Source organism: Tenrec ecaudatus, chromosome 12 (genome assembly GCF_050624435.1).
Source record: "Tenrec ecaudatus isolate mTenEca1 chromosome 12, mTenEca1.hap1, whole genome shotgun sequence".
Lineage (NCBI taxonomy): Eukaryota > Metazoa > Chordata > Mammalia > Afrosoricida > Tenrecidae > Tenrec > Tenrec ecaudatus.
The window spans coordinates 52926610-52944858 of NC_134541.1; the positions used below are offsets into that span (position 1 = coordinate 52926610).

The following is an 18249-nucleotide window of genomic DNA, read 5'->3' on the forward strand; positions in this document are numbered from 1 at the left end:
TTTGGCACCTCGTGATTGCACAGGCTGGTGTGCTTCTTCCATGTGGGCTTTGTTGCTTCTGAGCTAGATGGCTGCTTGTTTATCTTCAAGCCTTTAAGACCCCAGACACTATCTCTTTTGATAGCCGGGTACCATCAGCTATCTTCACCACATTTACTTGTTCACCCGCTTTGGCTCCATCAGTTGTGTCAGTAGGGTGAACATCGTAGAGTGCCACTTTAATAAAATAAAGTATTCATATGTTGAGGGAGTGCTTGAGTAGAGGCCCAAGGTCCTTCCGCCACCTTAATACTAAACCTATAAATATAGACACATGCATAGATCTATTTCCCCATCCTCATATATATTTTTGCATGTACATGTCTTTGTCTAGACCTCTATAAATGCCCTTTGACTCCTAGCTCTTTCCTCCATCTCCCTTGACTTTCCTCCTGCCCTGCTACCACCACACTCAGTCCTCACCTGGGTTACAGCTATACCTCTTCTTTATGTAACCTTACCCTTGATCATTCCCTACCAGGCCTGCCACTACCCCCTCACTACCATTTTGGGTCCCATGCTCTTCCCTCGTCCCTGTGTTTGTTAACACCACTTCCTTACCCCCTCCCACCTCCCCCTATCCCAAGTCCCCCCGGAACTGTCAGTCTTGTTGTTTTTCCTCCAGATAGTTCATCCAGCCTGTCTTACTTAGACAGACCTGTGGAGACACTAACATGCACGAAAACAAGATAGAGGAAAACAAAGCAACAGTATACAACCAGACAACAAAACAACAACAAACCACTGACAAAGAACAAAACAAAACACATCAAGAAAGAAAAGCTTGTAGTTAGTTCAGGGATTGTTTGCTAGCCCTTAGGAGCATTTTCCAGTCCAGTCTGTTGGGGCATCACGCCCTGGCCCCAAAGTCCACTTTCAGCATTCCCTGGGGACCTTGCCACTCCATTCCCCTGCTGTTCCGCTGCACTCCCCCAGTGCTTTGCCTCGGTGTGGAGGGATCAGGTCAGGTGCAATTCCCACACTGTGTCTCCGGTGCTGTCCCCTGTATCGCCCTTAGTCACTGAGGGGCATCATGTCTCATAGTGGCACCAGCCATATTGTTCTCTCTGTGGACTGGCTGCTCTAATCAGGAACATCATCCTCAAGGCCTGGTGGGCCAGACTGTGCTCCACTCTCTCCTCTTCCCCCTTCATCTGCTCCTGTGTGCTCTGATCCAATATGTCCCTCTCTCAGAGCTGCAGAATCAATGTCGTCCTTTGAAATAAATTCTTCTCGGGGGAGGGGCAGGAATCCATTTAATTTTTGGTGCTGGGGCCAGCCTCCCAGACCTCTCTATTGGTTCCATTCTCCACGCCGGGTTGTTGCAGAAGGCCAATTTAGTAGAAGAAAGTATTCTTGCATTGAGGGAGTACTTGAGTGGAGGCCCAATGTCCTTCTGCTACCTTAATACTAACATTATATATATGTGCACATAGATCTATTTTCCCATCCTCATGTATAAATATATTTGCATATGTATGTACATGGAGGACAGCCAAGCAGACTTTAACAAACGTGAACAAAAACTTAATAAAATCATCAGAGAAGCTGAAGAAAACCTGTTCACATTTTCATTTACTGCTTTATGCATGACTCTGTATACAACCTATAGTTCTATTTTGTTTGCAGTATTATGCTGTATGTATGAATTTTTAAGATGGTGTGCTTTAAGGGAACCAGAACCTTTATTATCTGTTAATAAATGTAGACATTAGGAAGGATTTTATTTTAATATTTCACTTTTGCTTTCCGTTTTTCCATGTGGGGGTCCTTTTTATACCAGGGACTATGTTGGGCGGTGGGCTACTGAGGCCATTGGCACCATAACAGTAACATATCCAAAGTTCATTGCTAGGATGATGCTTTTGTGTGCACTAGACTATTTTTCTGAAAAGGTGGAAGCAGGAAGCATTCACAGTGCCTCTGGCTGTGCTTTTATGGACTGGTTACCTTGGGGAGGCAATGTCCTCTAGTTTGGCCCAAGGATACATGGGAATACCTACTTAGCTAAAGTGTAGCCAGTTTAGAACATTAGTTAATATCCATAGATAAATTAACAATGCTTTGTTTTGTTTTATTGAGACATATAAATTTTAAAAACCACACTCGATTTTAAAGACTTAGTTTGAAAAGAAGAATGAAAAAAATCTCACTGACATATTTTTCTTTTTTATTGTCATGAATTATATTCCCAGCCTTCTGAAATATTTGGTTTCTGAGGCTATAAATCTTTATGGATACACATAGCTTCATCTTTCTTATAAGAGGGGCTGGTAAGTTTCCGTCATCAACACTGGAGTTAACAGCCTAACCCATAGAACTATCAGAGTTCCTTGGTAAATTATTCAGAACATAAAATATGCCGTCTTTACAATTTGTTGTACAACCCAATGCATCAGAACAGTGCCTTATCCCAGCATTTCTACAACTCTCCTTCAGGGTTATATCAACTTTCTAGAATTATGCCGTAGTGTAGTAGTAAGCAGAGTATTTGATTGCCTTTCCCTTCCACAAAATGTCACAGTGGTCCATCATCGTGATGGACCAATAGCATTATGCTTATTTGGCCTAGTAAGAAGTATCAATGACTTTAGACTTAGACTTATTGGTACCATGTTTCCATGCTCAACCCACCCCCCCCCAAAAAAAAAAACCCAACCAAACTCACTACTATCAAGTCAGTGCCAACTCATAGCAACCATTTAGGACAGGGTAGAACTGCACCTGTGAGTTTCCAAGACTATAATTGTTTATGGGAGTAGAAAACTCCATCTTTGTCCTGCTGTAGAGTAGAAATGGGAGTAGAAAACTCTATCTTTGTCCTGCTAAGTGGTTGCTGGTTTCAAAACACTCAACTTAAGGTTCTCAGCCTAAATTGAGACCACTACTGTACTAGGGTTCATCTGCTGGCTAAAGGGTGGGAAATCAACCCAATAAAAATTAAGTGCTGTGCCTTCCACCTCAGTGCAATTTCTACAAGTCCAGTGGTGTGGAGCATGCTGAGATATCCCTACTAAAGTAATTTGGTAAAGAAATGTAACTTGTTGCATCTGGCCTTTCTCATAACTAAAAAGAGGTCCGGTGGGCCTCTTTGGATTTTGGAGGCAATATATCCCTCATTTGGGTGTGCTACTCTGGCCTATGTATCAAGTAACTAAAAAAGCTTCCAGCTTTGAGTATGGCCCAGAACAAAAGAACAGGTTCAGGTTGCTCTGCTCTTGGGCCATAAGAGCCTGCTGATCCAGTGGTGCTTGAGGTGTCCTTGACAAATAGAGATGCCGTTTGGAGTTTGGGGCAGACTCACTTTTGGTGAAGCACAGCACAGACCCAGGGAGTTTTGAAGCAAAGCTCTGCCATCCTCTGCAGACAACTACTCCCCTTTTGAAACACAGCTTTGGGCCTTTTACTGGGCCCTAGGGAGAATTGGGATCTTACACAAAAATGATTATGACATCAAAGTGGTGTCATCAGGCTGTGACGCATGGATAGGTTGAACTCCACCCCTACCTTTACCCAGGACCATCTAGTTGGCCTCATTCCTAACCATCACAGATGGCTAAATTGCGAGTGCAGAGATGCACAGCGTCAGAGAAAAATGCCACCAAAATGGTGTGGCCCAGGCAAGCCTTTGGAACTTTACAAGGAAATGCTTGTGAGGATTCTCGGTCTGTTTCTTTTCACACATCATTCTGTAGTGATTAGAAACATAAAGTACTTTTTGAGTTGTTTGTGTGTGTTGCAACCATATATACATTTAGTAAATATTATGGGTTAAATATCTTTTTAGGTGCAACCGTAAAATTATATAAGTGATTTTTCAAATTTTAAGATAGTGCTACTAGAAATTACTTGGGTAAGAGTCTATTGAAACTCAGAAATACTTACTTTCATCCCTTGGGTAAGTGGCTAATTAAATAGTCACATGTAAATGATGTTTACCTGTGGGTCTCTGTGCTATTAGCTAGAGTCAATCCTGTCACTTGAGTAAATACATCATTAATTAAAGCTGCAGAAACCCGGATTATGTCCCCTTGAGACCAGATAAGATCCACAGCGCCTGAGTAATCTGTTAGGCAATTACATAATTGAGTGTCATGCTTTTAAGTCAGAAAAATTTGTAATTTATGTGTAAAAAGTTGAGGTGGGTGCTTCATTAAAACACAAAGATTCAAAAAAGAAAAAAACCCCACAAAGATTCTTAATATTCCTTTTCTCCCAAGCAACATCTATTACTGCAGTGGAAAGCTTTCTAGACACCAGAGAGCAGCATTTGGGGATGTTGACACAGTGCTTGCAACAAAAGGCTCGAGCCGAGCAACAATTGCTAGGATGGTGCAGGGGTCAGAGCCCACTTTATTACACCTGACCCTGTTGAGCAGCTTGAGCCCACCGCTCTCTCAGACAGGTACCTTGATTCTATTCACCAGAAACATAGATGAGTTCTTCACTTCTCTCACAAAAATGATAGATTATTTTCTTGTTCTTGTTTCTTATATGCTTGTTGGCTGACTCAATAATATTCTCTCCTTTCTTTTAATTGCTATATAGTGATATAGTGATGTTTCGATGTTCTTTAAACATTGAAAAATTGTTTCCTATGTCCAACAGGCGATTCTTAAGAGTTGTTTCATCTGTGTATCAGTGAAAATACCATCTGATACTGTCTACATTAGCGGTGTTTAATGATCTTGCTTTTCTCTAAGTAATACTAAGCTACCTATATGAGAATTGCACAAAATTCTTTCACATTCATTTTTCTTTCTTTTTTTTAAACATTTTATTAGGACTCATACAACTCTTATCACAATCCATACATGCATCAATTGTGTAAAGCACATCTGTACATTCCTTACCCTCATCATTTTCAAAACATTTGCTCTCCACTTAAGCCCTTTGCATCAGGTCCTCTTTTTTTTCCCCTCCCTCCCCGCTCCCCACTCCCTCATGAGCCCTTGATAATTTATAAATTATTATTTTGTCACATCCTGCCCTGTCTGATGTTTCCCTTCACCCACTTTTCTGTTGTCCATCCCCCAGGGAGGAGGTCACATATAGATCCTTGTAATCGGTTCCCTCTTTCCAACCCATTCACCCTCTACCCTCCCAGTATCGCCCCTCACACCCCTGGTCCTGAAGGGTATCATCCGCCCTGGATTCCCTGTGCCTCCAGCTACTATCTACACCAGTGTACATCCTCTGCTCTGTCCAGACTTGCAAGGTAGAATTCAGATCATTGTAGTTGGGGGCGAAGAAGCATTTAGGAACTGGAGGAAAGCTTTATTCTTCATCGGTGCTACATCGCACCCTGACTGACTCATCTCCTCCTCTAGATCCCCTCTGCAAGGGGATCTTCAGTGGCTGACAAATGGGTTTTGGGTCTCCACTCTGCACTTCCCCCTTCATTCAACATTCATTTTTATTTGTATTTATAGTACCCATCATAACAGTAAAATTCCTTTAGTGTTAGCATAATATGTTCTTTTTTTAAAAAGCAGAAAATAAAACCTTGGCATACTAAGACAAATAAAAGAAGATGCAAAAGGTAGTCATTATTAAGCTCCCCATATAACCCTATTGACATTGGGGTATGTGGCTTTTAATATTAGTACATTGACAAACAGGGATTGTAGGACTGCACTTTTGTGTATGTAACCTCTCTTTTAGGGAACTTCCTTCTCTGTCATTACATAGTCTTTCACATCACCTCAAAGAGCTGCTCAGCAGCTCCTCTGTAATATTGCATTTCTTCTTTAGCATTTCTACATTGCTTTTAAATCTTCTGCAGTAAAATTTTCAATGTATATGTGTGCAATTTACTTTTTTACAAATACCCATAATATAGTTGTAGAGTTAGTTCTAGGTGTAGAGATTAGCTCAAAAGGTATGTACTTTGTTTAGGTGGTTGCAACAGATTGCCAGGTCTTACTCTGAAAGAGTCACCAGATTGACCAGGAATGGGTGAAGATATTTGTATAAACATTTTATAAAACATTGCTACTATCGGTGTTGATATTTTTGTTTTTCTTTTGCCAATTTTCTATTTTTCATTTGACCTTTACTACAAGTGAAGTCAAAATTTTTCCTACCTATTTATCAGTCATTTGTACTTCTTTTATAATTTGCTAATTTATGTTCTTTGTTTATTTTTCAACTAGGTTAGTAATATTTTCCTTATTGACTTGTGAGTACTTTTGCTATTTAAATTTATGAAATTCATTGTAATCTTTTTAACAACTTCATTTTTATCTTTCATTTTTCTCAACAGTGTTTTTGATACCTATCTTTTCCGTTAGTATATTCACCTGTTTACACATTGGAACACCACAATTAATACATTTTTAAATATCAATTAAGAGCCAACTTGACAGCAAAATTGATATTAAAACTTAAATAAAATTTCTATAATTCTAGACACAGTCTTAAGTGTAATTTTTAGGACAATTTATATACTGTGAGGCCTGAAACATAGGTAGCAATGTTAATCATTCTGTAAATACTGTATACCTTGGCATTTAGTTTCTAAACCCAATCTTTTTGGGTCCCCACTCCATACTCATCATTCACAATGATACGCCAAACCCTATCTTTTAGTTGCCAAGAAGGCAGAAATGTGAAGGAAAATTTTGTTATTTAGAAGCTCTGATGTCATAGCAAATTAAGTGTTGGACTGTTAACCACAAGGTTGGCAGTTCAAACCCACCAGTCACTTCACAGGAGAACAATGAGGCTGTCTGTTCCTATAAAGATTTACAGTCTTGGAAACTAAAGAATAGTGCTGCTCTGTCCTGGAGGGTCACTGTGAGAATCAATTCAACAGCAATCAGGTGAGGTTGAATTTCTTGATACTGCTTTAAGTGGGCATGTCTAACAGAGAAACAATCTTCTAGTCTTCCCTCCTGGGCTCCAAATATCTATAATTCAAAGAGAAATTTTATTAGCTATTAGATAAGATTAAATCCATATTGGTCCATTTATAAACTCTCTCAGAAAGGCCTATATGATAACATTGTCTTGTAGCATTTTCAGAGAGTAAGTTCCGATTTTCAGGGCCTATTCAGTCCCAGCATGAGGCGTGTAAAACAATAACTTATTAAATCTTCTTTAGGCATTCATTCCTTTACAGGCATGGGTCAGTATTGTCAGTCTAATATTTACATAGCCTACAGATGGGCTTTGGGTCCCCACTCCGCACTCTCCCTCATTCACAATGATATAATGTTTTGTTCTTTGATGCCTGATACCTATCCCTTCGACACCTCATGATCACACAGGCTGGTGTGCTTCTTTCATGTGGGCTTTGTTGCTTCTGAGCTAAATGGCCGCTTGTTTACCTTCAAGCCTTTAAGACCCCAGATGTTATATCTTCTGATAGCCAGGTACCATCAGCTTTCTTCACTATCTTTGCTTATGCACCTGCTTTGTCTTCAGTGATCGTGTTGGGAAAGTGAGCATCATGGAATGCCAGTTTAATAGAACAAAGTGTTCTTGCATTGAGGGAGTTCCTGAGTGGAGGTCCAATGTCCATCTACTACCTTAATACTTAATCTATAAATATATGCACATAGATCTATTTCCCCATGGTCATACATAAATATATTCACATATGTAGATGCCTGTATTTATACCTCTATAAATGCCCTTTGCCTTCTAGTTCTTTCTTCTATTTCCTTTTACTTTTCTCTTGTCCCACTATCATGCTCAGCCTTTATTTGGGTTTCAGTAATTCCTCTTGGTTACAATGCCCTTGATAGAGCCCTACCAGACCTCTTACACCCTCCTCACTATCAATTTTGGATCACTTGTTGTTCCCTTTTCCCTGGGTTTGTTAACACCATTTCCTTTCCCCCACCTCCCCTTCTCCCACGTCCCCCTGGAACTGTTGGTCCAGTTGTTTTCTCCTCCAGATTGTTTATCCTGCTTATCCTATCTAGATAGACCTACAGAGATAATAAACAAGACAGATACAAAAACAAGACAGAGCAAAATAAAGCAATAAAACAAAACAATGACAACAAAAAGAAAAGCCTGTAAATAGTTCAAGGTCTGTTTGTTGACCTTTAGGAGTGTTTTCTGCTCGAGTCTGATGAGGTGCCACGCCCTGGCCCAAAAATCTATTTTTGGTACTCCCTCGGATTTCCTTGCTCTGCTCCCCTTTGCTGTTCTGTTGCACACCCTTACTGTTTTGCCTCTGTGTGGTGGGGTCAGATTGGGCACAATTCCCACACTGTGCCTCCAGTGTTGTCCCCTGTAGGGCTATGGGTCAGTGAGGTATGTCGTGTCTCATAGTGGGGTTGGCCATATGGTCTTCTCTGTGCATTGGCTGCTCTGAGCAGGGATATCGTCCTCAAGCCTTGGTGGGCCAGGATGTGCTCCACTCTCTCTTCCTTTCCCTTCATTTGCTCCCATGTGCTCTGATCAGACATGTCTTTTAAATTCATACTTGGAAGTGTTCTTCATACACTCAGAATTTTGGATACACAGAATAGGAATTTGATCCTCTCGTGGACATCAGACTAGATCTGGAGGGGTGGAGACCAAAAATGAGACATGTCTCAGGTAATCCAGAGAACATACTGGCTGTTGTAAGATGATAAAGCTAGGAGGCAGTGTCCTGAAAGCCTTCAGTATGAATTGCACCTCAACATAAAACAAAACTGTATTAATAGGCAATATCATGATAAGTGGACAAAAAAGTGAACTTACCAAAGATTTCATTTTTCTTGGATCTACAAACAACCCCCAGGAAAATAAATAGCAAGATAATGAGCCCTGGGGCAATGGCTAAGTCACAGATGTGTCACTGCATCATTTTCCTGGTACCACCTTGGACTTGCATAGTAGACAAGTGCCCTCCACTCTCCCTCACCCCACTACATTTCTGGAAATGTATACTAGAAGAAAGATGTTGGGTTTTACTATCCAGAAACTACTCAGTGGTACTGCCTCACACACACTCACACAGCAAAGTGGTGCCCAGGGAACATAATACACCTGCCATATCATAGATATTCTTCAGAATCAAACTAAGCCCCAACTCACTGCCATTGAGTCAATTCCAACTCATAGTAACTCTATAGAACTGGGTAGAACTGCCCCCGTGTGCTTCTAAAACTGAAACTTTATAGAAGTAGAAAACCTCATCTTTACTCCCTGATGCCTTTGAACAGCATTCAAGAAATAAAAAATATTTTGGATTGTGCAAATCCGCTACAAAACACTGCTTCCAAACCACAGTATTTTCATTCACCTCTTGTGCATGTAAACGTTGGACACTGAATAAGAAAGACTAAAGAAACCTTGATACATTTTAATTACAGTGGTGGTAAAGAGTATTAAATGTACCCTGGGCTGCCAGAAGTATGAAGAAATTTGGTGTGGAAGAAGTATAGCTATGGTGCTTCTTAGAAGCCTCGATGACAAGACATTGACTCATGTACTGTGGCTATGTCATCAGGAGAGAGCACTGTGCCTGGCAAAGTAAAGGTCAGCAAAAAAGAAGACGACCTTCAGCAAGAGGGATTGACATAGTGGCTACAATAGAGTCACATGCCACAGCAATTGTGAGGATAATATAGGACTGGGCAGTGCTTCACTGTAAGTCAGAACTGCCTCACACTAAGATACTGAAGGCTGGACATCTTTATGGAAGCAAACTGCAATTTCTTTCTTCTGTGTTGGGTTCTAACCACTGACCTTCAGTTAGCGGTCAGGCACTTTAACACGGTGCCTGCCACCAGAGCTCCTGAGACAATTTAGGGCTCTTCAAAATCAGTTAGGCTGAAAAAAAAAAAAAATCAGTTAGGCTGTATAGCAAGTAACTTTCCCTACGCTTGCTGCAGACTTAGAGATAGAATACAGACCATCTTTGTTGAGGTTTTGATTTCAATCGCATCAGTTATCTTTTATTCAGTATATCCTCATCAGCTACAATTTTTCTGTGATCTTCCTCATGTTGGGCATTTCAGGGGTCACTTTTGGAAAGTTGGTAACACCACACATCATATATTTTAAGATGTTTCTCAGATCAAACCAACTTTATCTTACATGCTTACAAAACAAGGAAATACAATGAAATGTAAATCCTTCCTCAATCGAGCAAGTCTGGAATTCTGACTTGTGTCAGAGAAAATGGACCAGCCCAGAATGAAGAGGGAACCAATTCAGAGGGGTGTTATAGCTCATGTACACACTTCACAAGTGAAAGAACATTTCTGCATTGCCTAAGATCTTCCCTCAAAAAAATAGTATTATTTTTAATGTAAATTGTTATAAAGAATTATGCTGGGAAATAATCAGATGTTAATTTATTGTGAAGACATTTTAATTTCAGATAAATGTCAGGGAAGCAAATTAAATTCTAAATAAAGCTTAACGTAAAATTAGGTTTGAAGGCTGGGTCTTTGAGACCAAGAGGAATGTGGTTACAGTTTGTTTTTATTTCTTTGTGCTTTCTTTGAAACCCTGTAGGCAACAGCATTATTGAAAAAGGCCCTTACAGAAGAGTGTGAGGGTAGGTCGTCTATTCATAGCAATGAATCATCTTGCAGCTTGCCATCTATTCTGAATGACAATGGTGGAATAAAGCAAGCAAAGCTATGGCTCAACAGTGTTCGCACCAGAGAACAAGGTAACTATTGTTAGCGTGTCTGTCCAAAGCATACGTGCTTCCAGAGTCACTGTGACATCCTGCTTTTCAAGGTGTACCTATAAAATAAAACCTTCTGGAGGATCCCTCTGATTTTAATACATATAATACGTTATTTTTTTTATACCACCTTCCAGTAAGTATGTATGTCCTTGTTGGGTCTAGCAGGAATGGGAAACCAATTTTAAGTCTGTAATTCTGTTGAACTTCTAATAAAATAGGTATTTATAAGTTATGAAATCTTAAAAGAACTTATCTTGAGGGAAGCTAATTTTCATCTCACAAAGATGAAGGTAAATCCCTGAAAATTATTACATAAAAAATTGTAGAGTTTTTATATTACTTAATAGCATTTATTCAGAATTTTGAATATTTTTAAATTATGAATAAGTTCCATTTTATGATAAAACATTAAAAAATTATCATAAGACCTTGTCAGAGTTTGAACAAATTATAAAGAAGCAATGAATTTATACCTCCAACATTTATTAAACAATTTTCAGTATCCAGAAATTGTGATTATTTTAGCATTCCTGTTAAAATAAGCAATAAACTGCTATAAGGGTATTTCTAAGACAGCTTTGAATTTCTCAGGATATATTCAGAAGCTGATATATCTGTGCAGGATTTGAGATTTGCTTGTTTTAAATCTCACCCAAATTTGATAGATGTTAGGCTAAATTACTGTGCACGAATGCAGTACAGATAGAGAATAGGTTTGCTTTTTAGGAACAATATTGTTTGAGACAAGAAAAACAATAAGCAGGAACAAGGGAAAGAAGGCAGTGAAAAAGAAAAGAGAGTTCAAACGAAACAAAGGCTGATCCCAGAAGTGGAGCTGTGAGCTACATTGTAGTTTGCAAATGTGAGAGGTTCAAACAGCAGCGAAGACAAAATAAGGGAGAAAGTGTGGCCACAAAGACCCCAATTGCAGGCAAAATGGGTTGCCTACGAGTTTCACCCACAGGATTGAATCTTATTACATAAAATATTCTAGGTTAGTGGTTTATGGACTCACTATGAGCAAGTATATTCAACTACTGTGTGCTGGATCAGAAGATTCATCCTAAGGTAAAATGTGAGCTTATGTTACCATAAGCTAGATTGTGCATTTACACATGTGAGTGTCCCCATCACACAACTTTTCGGCTCCTGTGCTGTGTGAAAAAGTCATCCTCCATAAGGAGCTTCCCATCCTATGGAAAACGACAGATTTTTCTGATTTGATTCTTTTCTTTCCTGTAATAATTGTATGTCATTAGAATTCGAGCCAGCATGGGGGTGGGGGGTAAGAGGGGAGGGGTGGTTGCCAGACAGGAAGCATGCATTTTTGAAGCCTATCTGATAATAAAAATTTTAACACTAAGGTTTCATCAAGTCCTAGTTAGATTTCTGGAAAGCAAATGCACTAGATTTGTTTAGCTGGAACCCAAATTATATCACTACTAATTTTAGTTTTAGAATATCAGCAGCAGCAATTAGTCTTCTGAACAGAGTTCCATTTATTGTACTTCTAAATTTACTAGTGTCTTATTTTGAAAAATAGCATATTAATTTATTATATATTCAAGGATCTGACTTTAAATATTTACACATGTGACTACATCATATGTTGGGGTTCTGAAGCATGCGTGAATGTACGTCTGAGGTATCTATAAGCAGAAAACATCTTTTTAAAAAACAAACAAACATTGCGCTTCATGGCATGATGATTAGTTTTTCTTTCTCATGTTTCTGTGATTAACCCTGGGTTTGAAAAGTGGGGTTTTAATAGGACAATTATTCTATATATTATGCATCAGATAGCATTTTGTTCACAAATACAGAGGTTTCTTTTAAAGCTGTCCTAGTAATATTTTTAGTTTTTTTAATTCTTTTTTTGTTTGTGTTTTTTATTCTTTATTTTGAGAAAATTCTGGTAATATCCCCTTTTCATTATTTCTATTAATAGGAGAAGTGTAGATGAGCCCAAGTTGCAGAGAATCAACAAGTTGTTTATATGTTTTTTCCTTTCATTTATGATTAAATGTAGATGTCTCAAAATTTATTACCATTAAAATTATGAAAATCTTACCAAGGAGAAACGGGGAATGACCTAGTTGCCCATTCTTACTTCTCTTTGCACGATTTTTTTATGCTTATCCCATAGTGGGAGGATATGCAAATCCCTAAAATTAATACAAATGTCATTTTCTCTTAGACTTTGTTTCTAAAAGAAGAGTACTGGGGGGGGGGTTAATTGTTCCTCTCTTGAAGAGACACATTGGCCTTAAGAGTGACATGGCGTCAACATTTTTTTAAATTATGTTTTTGGGCAGCAGCAGAACCTTTATTTTATTATTTCAGTTTTATGAAATTTTCTCAACTATCATTCCACATAATGTTTTCACACAATGTCTTTAGCAACTGACATTTGTAAATATCTGGTTCTTTTTTTATAATATACGTTATTGAAAAGTGGGGAAGGGTTTACATTTTAGATCAACAACTTTATAAGAATTTGTAATTTTATAACCTGCCATTGATGCTTTAGTAATTTGCATTTAAAAATGCATTGTTCCTAATCTGAGCAGGCCATAGTGTTAGACATGTAAGTTAACTGGGGAAATGGGAAAATGTTCAAAACCATTTACTGTCTTAGGGCATTGTCCTCTCGAATTGCCATTCCACCTCCTTTCCTTCTTTGCTCCCATCCCCCGACCTCCCATGAATTTGCTATCTGGGTGCCTTCAGCACCCTAGCTCAGCTTACATATGGTTGTATCTGTTATTGCAGCTCCTTTGATCTCTAAATTCTTAATCATCATCTCTATTAGATTTTTATGTCTTTTGGCATAATTACTTGGAGATTGGTTTTTGGTAGGGCTCAGTGGATCTATCGTTTGATTTACAAGGGAGTCTCTCGCTCGCCCTTTGTAATGCTTTTTGTTGAGAATTTCCTCTTTGTGGACACTTGCTTGTTTTGTTTGTATGAACTGAATTTCTTCTAAAATATGTCAAGGCGAGGCTGGGGGCTGAGTAGATATAGCAGTTGACTCTGGCTTTGCCAGTGCCAGCGTTTCATACCCTGCTCGATTTCTTTATTTCTCTGTGCCTCTATTTTCCTTCTGTTAGCACAATACCTGAAGTGATTGTCTTCAAACTTAAATGAGATTATGTTTGTGGACATACCAATACATAGTAGCTGTAATATTCATGTGAAGATTAGTGCTAATGATTTCACCTGCCCTTCCCTCACAAAATCCACAACATTTCCACACCAGTGGTATCTAGTTAAAAAGAAATCTCATAGAGAAAAAATACAATAAGTGGGGTAGGAGAATGGGGAGAAAGTCTGAAAGAAGGAAAAATCCTCACATGAGGCCCTGCAACGGTATGTGGACTCCAGAACTCTAGTCTGTGATGCTGTAAACTCCTTACCTTGCCTGAGTTGCCTTAGCTGCTTGGGAGCACAAGGATGAAGGTAAGTAAAAAAATTTGCTATAAAATCTTAGAACCCGTTGTTAAAATATTGAAATGTGAAGCTGTTCTTTCTAGGCATGTCTTCATCTAGGTCTGTACACTTCTGAATGTGGTGTTTCCATCTGTAGCCTTCCCTGAAGAACTCTGCACTCTTTGTTTGATACCACATCACATCAAAACAACCGTTTTAGCATCCTCTAGGGACTCAAATCATATTCCTACTAAATGTTCTGTTGTTGCAGTTTAGTATTAGGAACAGATGTAATTTTGAAGGGACTTTAGGTACATGCAGTCACTTTTCCCAACAAAAGTCTTGTAGACCAGCCCTTGCTACCCATGAAAAATGAGCAGGTGCATGGTCTGAATAGAAGAAAATTCCTCCATGAAACTTTTTGCCCTTTTTCTCATCAGTGCAGTTTTTAATTTCTTAAAAATTCTCTATAATAAACCCTTGAGATCATCCTGAGTTCTTAGAGAAAATCTGCCAATATTACCACTGTCGAATGCCAAAATCACAATCACCTTAACTTTGTTGAGGTGACCTCTCTGTCTTGAGTTTAAGTAGCCCAGCAGATCCCCTTAGATTAAGCTGCTGTTTTCATTAGACCTTTGGGGGAAGGCATCCTAATGAAACTAAGACAAGTACATTACTGAGAGGACTGGTCCGCTAAAGCCATCTACTAATCACAGATACATGTTTAAGCAGTCTTTTTGGAAGAACCTCGTGTGTATGAACTTGAATCCTAATAGCAATACCTTTTACTTACCCTTATACTATGCTGCTCTAAAACCCACTGCCAATAAGTTTATTTCAACAGCATTATTCCCAGCTCTGTCTCAAAGTATAATCAGAAGTGTGTGTGTTTTTAATGACTCCCAGAGTTCTGTTAGTATTAAGCTTCAGTTACTCCACGGTGCCTCTGAATCGGAATCCACTCGATGGTAGTAGGAATTTCCTTCTCTGTCTTACTTTCCCACTGCCCTTCCTGATACACTAAATCACTGCCAGGGAGTCGGTTATGACTCATAGCCTCCCTGTCAAACAGAGTAGTACTACTGCCTAGGGTTCCCGAGGCTGTTACGCTGTACGTAAGCAAACACTCCCAGCGTTCACCCTTGGAGGGCTGGGTGGATCTGAATCATTGGTCTTACAATTAGCGATCCAACATGTAACCCACTATGTAAGCACTCATAAAATAGTGATACCCTATAATACCATTAGTTAATGGATGAAAGTTACAATTTAAAGCCAGTTGGTGGTTTGAACCCAGAAGGGTGTTTACCTTATCAAGGAGGAATCCTGAGGAAAGATTGGTGATACTCTTGGAAGTTCTAATCAGCACTGTGAACATGAAGAAACCTCCCCAAAAGAGAAAAATCCCAAAAGCCTGACAAAGTGAGTCCAGGAGAGTCAAAGCTCATATATCTGCCCAGGCATTCCTTTGTGGCATCACCCCTGCATCCTCATGGGTGAGAATGGTACAGAGCATCACTCTCCCCTGGATGTACCAGTTCACAAATAACAGTGGACTGATAAACGCAGATGCCAAAATGTGTATGCACATATTTGTGCCCAAAGCTTCTAATATCTCTTTCACCCTCTACAGTATGCACAGTATACAAGAGCTTGTTGAAGACTTTTAGAAGACTTCCAATACATGCACAGATTAAAAATGTGAAGCTAGAGGTTCAAATAACTTATCTGGTTCAAATAACTTATCTGTTTGAATATGGAATCCTTCCTATAAGCAGCCAACAGAATTACTATTATGTGAAGAATGTTATATTATGAAATATTTAAAATACCTTTTAAAACCAATTTAGTAGAGACATGTTTTCTCTGTACTCTATGTGTACGAATTCCATTGTATATGAAACTACAATTTGCTTATCTGTTCATTCATTGATGAGCACTTTGGCTGTTTTAAATTTTTTGCTATTATAAAGAAACAAAAAGGAAGAAAGACACAATAACCATAGGTGTACATATGGATGTTCATTTAATTGTTGATATTTCAGGTCTGTAGGTTGCATGCCTGTGACTAGGATTGCTGGATCATATGGTAGTTCTGTTTCTGTTTGCCCATACTGCTTGTTTCATTTGATCATCAGCCAGCAATGTATAAGGTTCTCATCTCCTCGCATCGTTGCCAGCGTTTGTTGTGCCCACGTGTTTGTTTTATCAGTGCCATTTTAGCCAGGATAGGATGGCACGCATTGGCGTTTTGCTTTGCAGTGATATTCCTTCATATGACACGTTAGTGTCATCAGAGTATAACTGTTCCAAAATTTTATGATTCAAAGTTACTTGTTAAAGCTGTTCCTCAAATGATGACTTTGAAAGTTCCAGTATTAACTTCTAGCAGTCCAACCGCACTCTTCAGTGTGAGATCCTTCTTTTTGTCTTACTTTTTAAAGCCATTTCAAAAGGGAAATGTCAAGTAGTCAAGAAAGTAGTCAAGGGCAGATCCTGGAGCAGGCACAGAACAATAGGCAAAATGGATGGGAAGATCTGAAATCATACCAATTTCCAAATGAAGAAGGTTCTGGGGATAGTGGTCACTTGAGAAGCGTGCAAAAGATATGGCACCATGGTTATACATTTGACTGGGCAGCAGTTTGAACCACAGTTCAGCAGTTCAAAACCACCAGGTTTCTCCATAGAAGGAAAGATGCGGCATTCTGCTCCTGCAGAGTCACAGTCTCGGAAACCCGCAGGAGCAGTTTGACCCTGCCTTACAGGGTCACTATGAGTCAGCATCAACTCAAAGGTAGAGTTTTTTTTAATATGTTTAATGAAGAACATTCATTGAGCATCACTGTAGAGTGCAGTCCAAAAAAATCCTTTTGGTGAGTGTCATAGGGAAGGAGGAATTCACAGCCCAGTAATGGAAGAACTTTTTAGCATGTCATTTAAGCAAAACCTAGATGAATGTTTTCTAACTATGAGCCTGCGCTTGGAGGGCGAACTACGTCAGGAGCCTGTTCTAGAGGAATTTGGAAGACAAGAAGAGTCTTCTTCTGGGAACTCTGGCATTTCTTAGAATGCTAAAAAGAAAAAAAAGCATGATGCTCACTCCATCCCAGTGGAATTAAATGTGCCAACATTCTCATATCTGTATTTTCCTTTCTTATTTGGTTATACCCCAAAGCATACATTTCCTTGGTAGAAGGACTTATCCCTGAAGAGTTTGCTATAATTATAAAGACATCTGCTTTGTTAATCATTATGGGTAGCTATGTATGAGTTTCAAAATTCTAGCTTCCATAAACTGTGCTAAGATTTACTAGAAACCTTCTAGTACATATACCCTTATATGTACCCAGAATAAGTTATTTCTGAAGCCTATATGATCTGTTTTTATCACAGTCTAGCCCTTTTATTATTGTGCTTTGCAGTTCTTTTAAGAGTCCAGGTAGAAATTAGAGATTTGTTTTGTTGTCTATGTTTTATACACAAATACAGTGTGTAATATATCATTTGCATGTATGGCACTATCATACTTGAGCAGAATCTGAAAATATCAAGGACAGCAAAAGACTGGGTTCTCACCTTCACTGAGCCTCCATCGTCTCTACTCTTCCTGATATCCCTGTAGGGTGATTAAAAGTAACTCTTCGTATAGATAGGCAAACAAACACTTGAAAAGGTTAAGTGAATGCTCAAAGCTATACAACTAGCGCAGTAGAACTAGAATTGAAGCCATGCTTCAGGATTGTACTACTCCGTCTCTCTTACTTTACAAAAAGATAACTGCATCAGGAAGTCTGAATCAAGTAATTATTACTAATGTATAACATGACAAAAGATGAACCCAGCAAGATATCTCTTGAGATCAATAATATATAAAATTGAATCTTGCGTTTCTTTTGTGTTAGGCCTATAGAGGGAGGCAGCTTGCAAGAATGTGCATTGTACCAAAAGTGTGCCCTGAATACATCTGGGACTTGGAGAACTTATGCAGGTAGTAGGATATTCAGGTCAGTGTTTCCATGAGATACTTAGGATAGAATTAAAGTGGTACTTATCTCGATTATCAGAGAAATTCTCCCTTTGAATTACTTAATATCCTCCCCATTGAAGTCTCTCACTGACCCACAGGG

The 18249-nt window shown here is 39.0% G+C and overlaps 1 protein-coding gene across 4 annotated transcripts in view; it reads left to right on the forward strand.

Annotated features, from left to right (window-relative positions):
• The window catches only part of KIZ (kizuna centrosomal protein), a 174980-nt gene that overhangs the window by 124372 nt on the left and 32359 nt on the right, over nt 1-18249 (forward strand). For all 4 annotated transcript variants that reach the window (XM_075564044.1, XM_075564047.1, XM_075564045.1 and 1 more), the window contains one exon: nt 10507-10666. In XM_075564044.1, coding sequence (XP_075420159.1) covers nt 10507-10666 — 160 coding nt within the window. The remainder of the gene's footprint in view (nt 1-10506; nt 10667-18249) is intronic.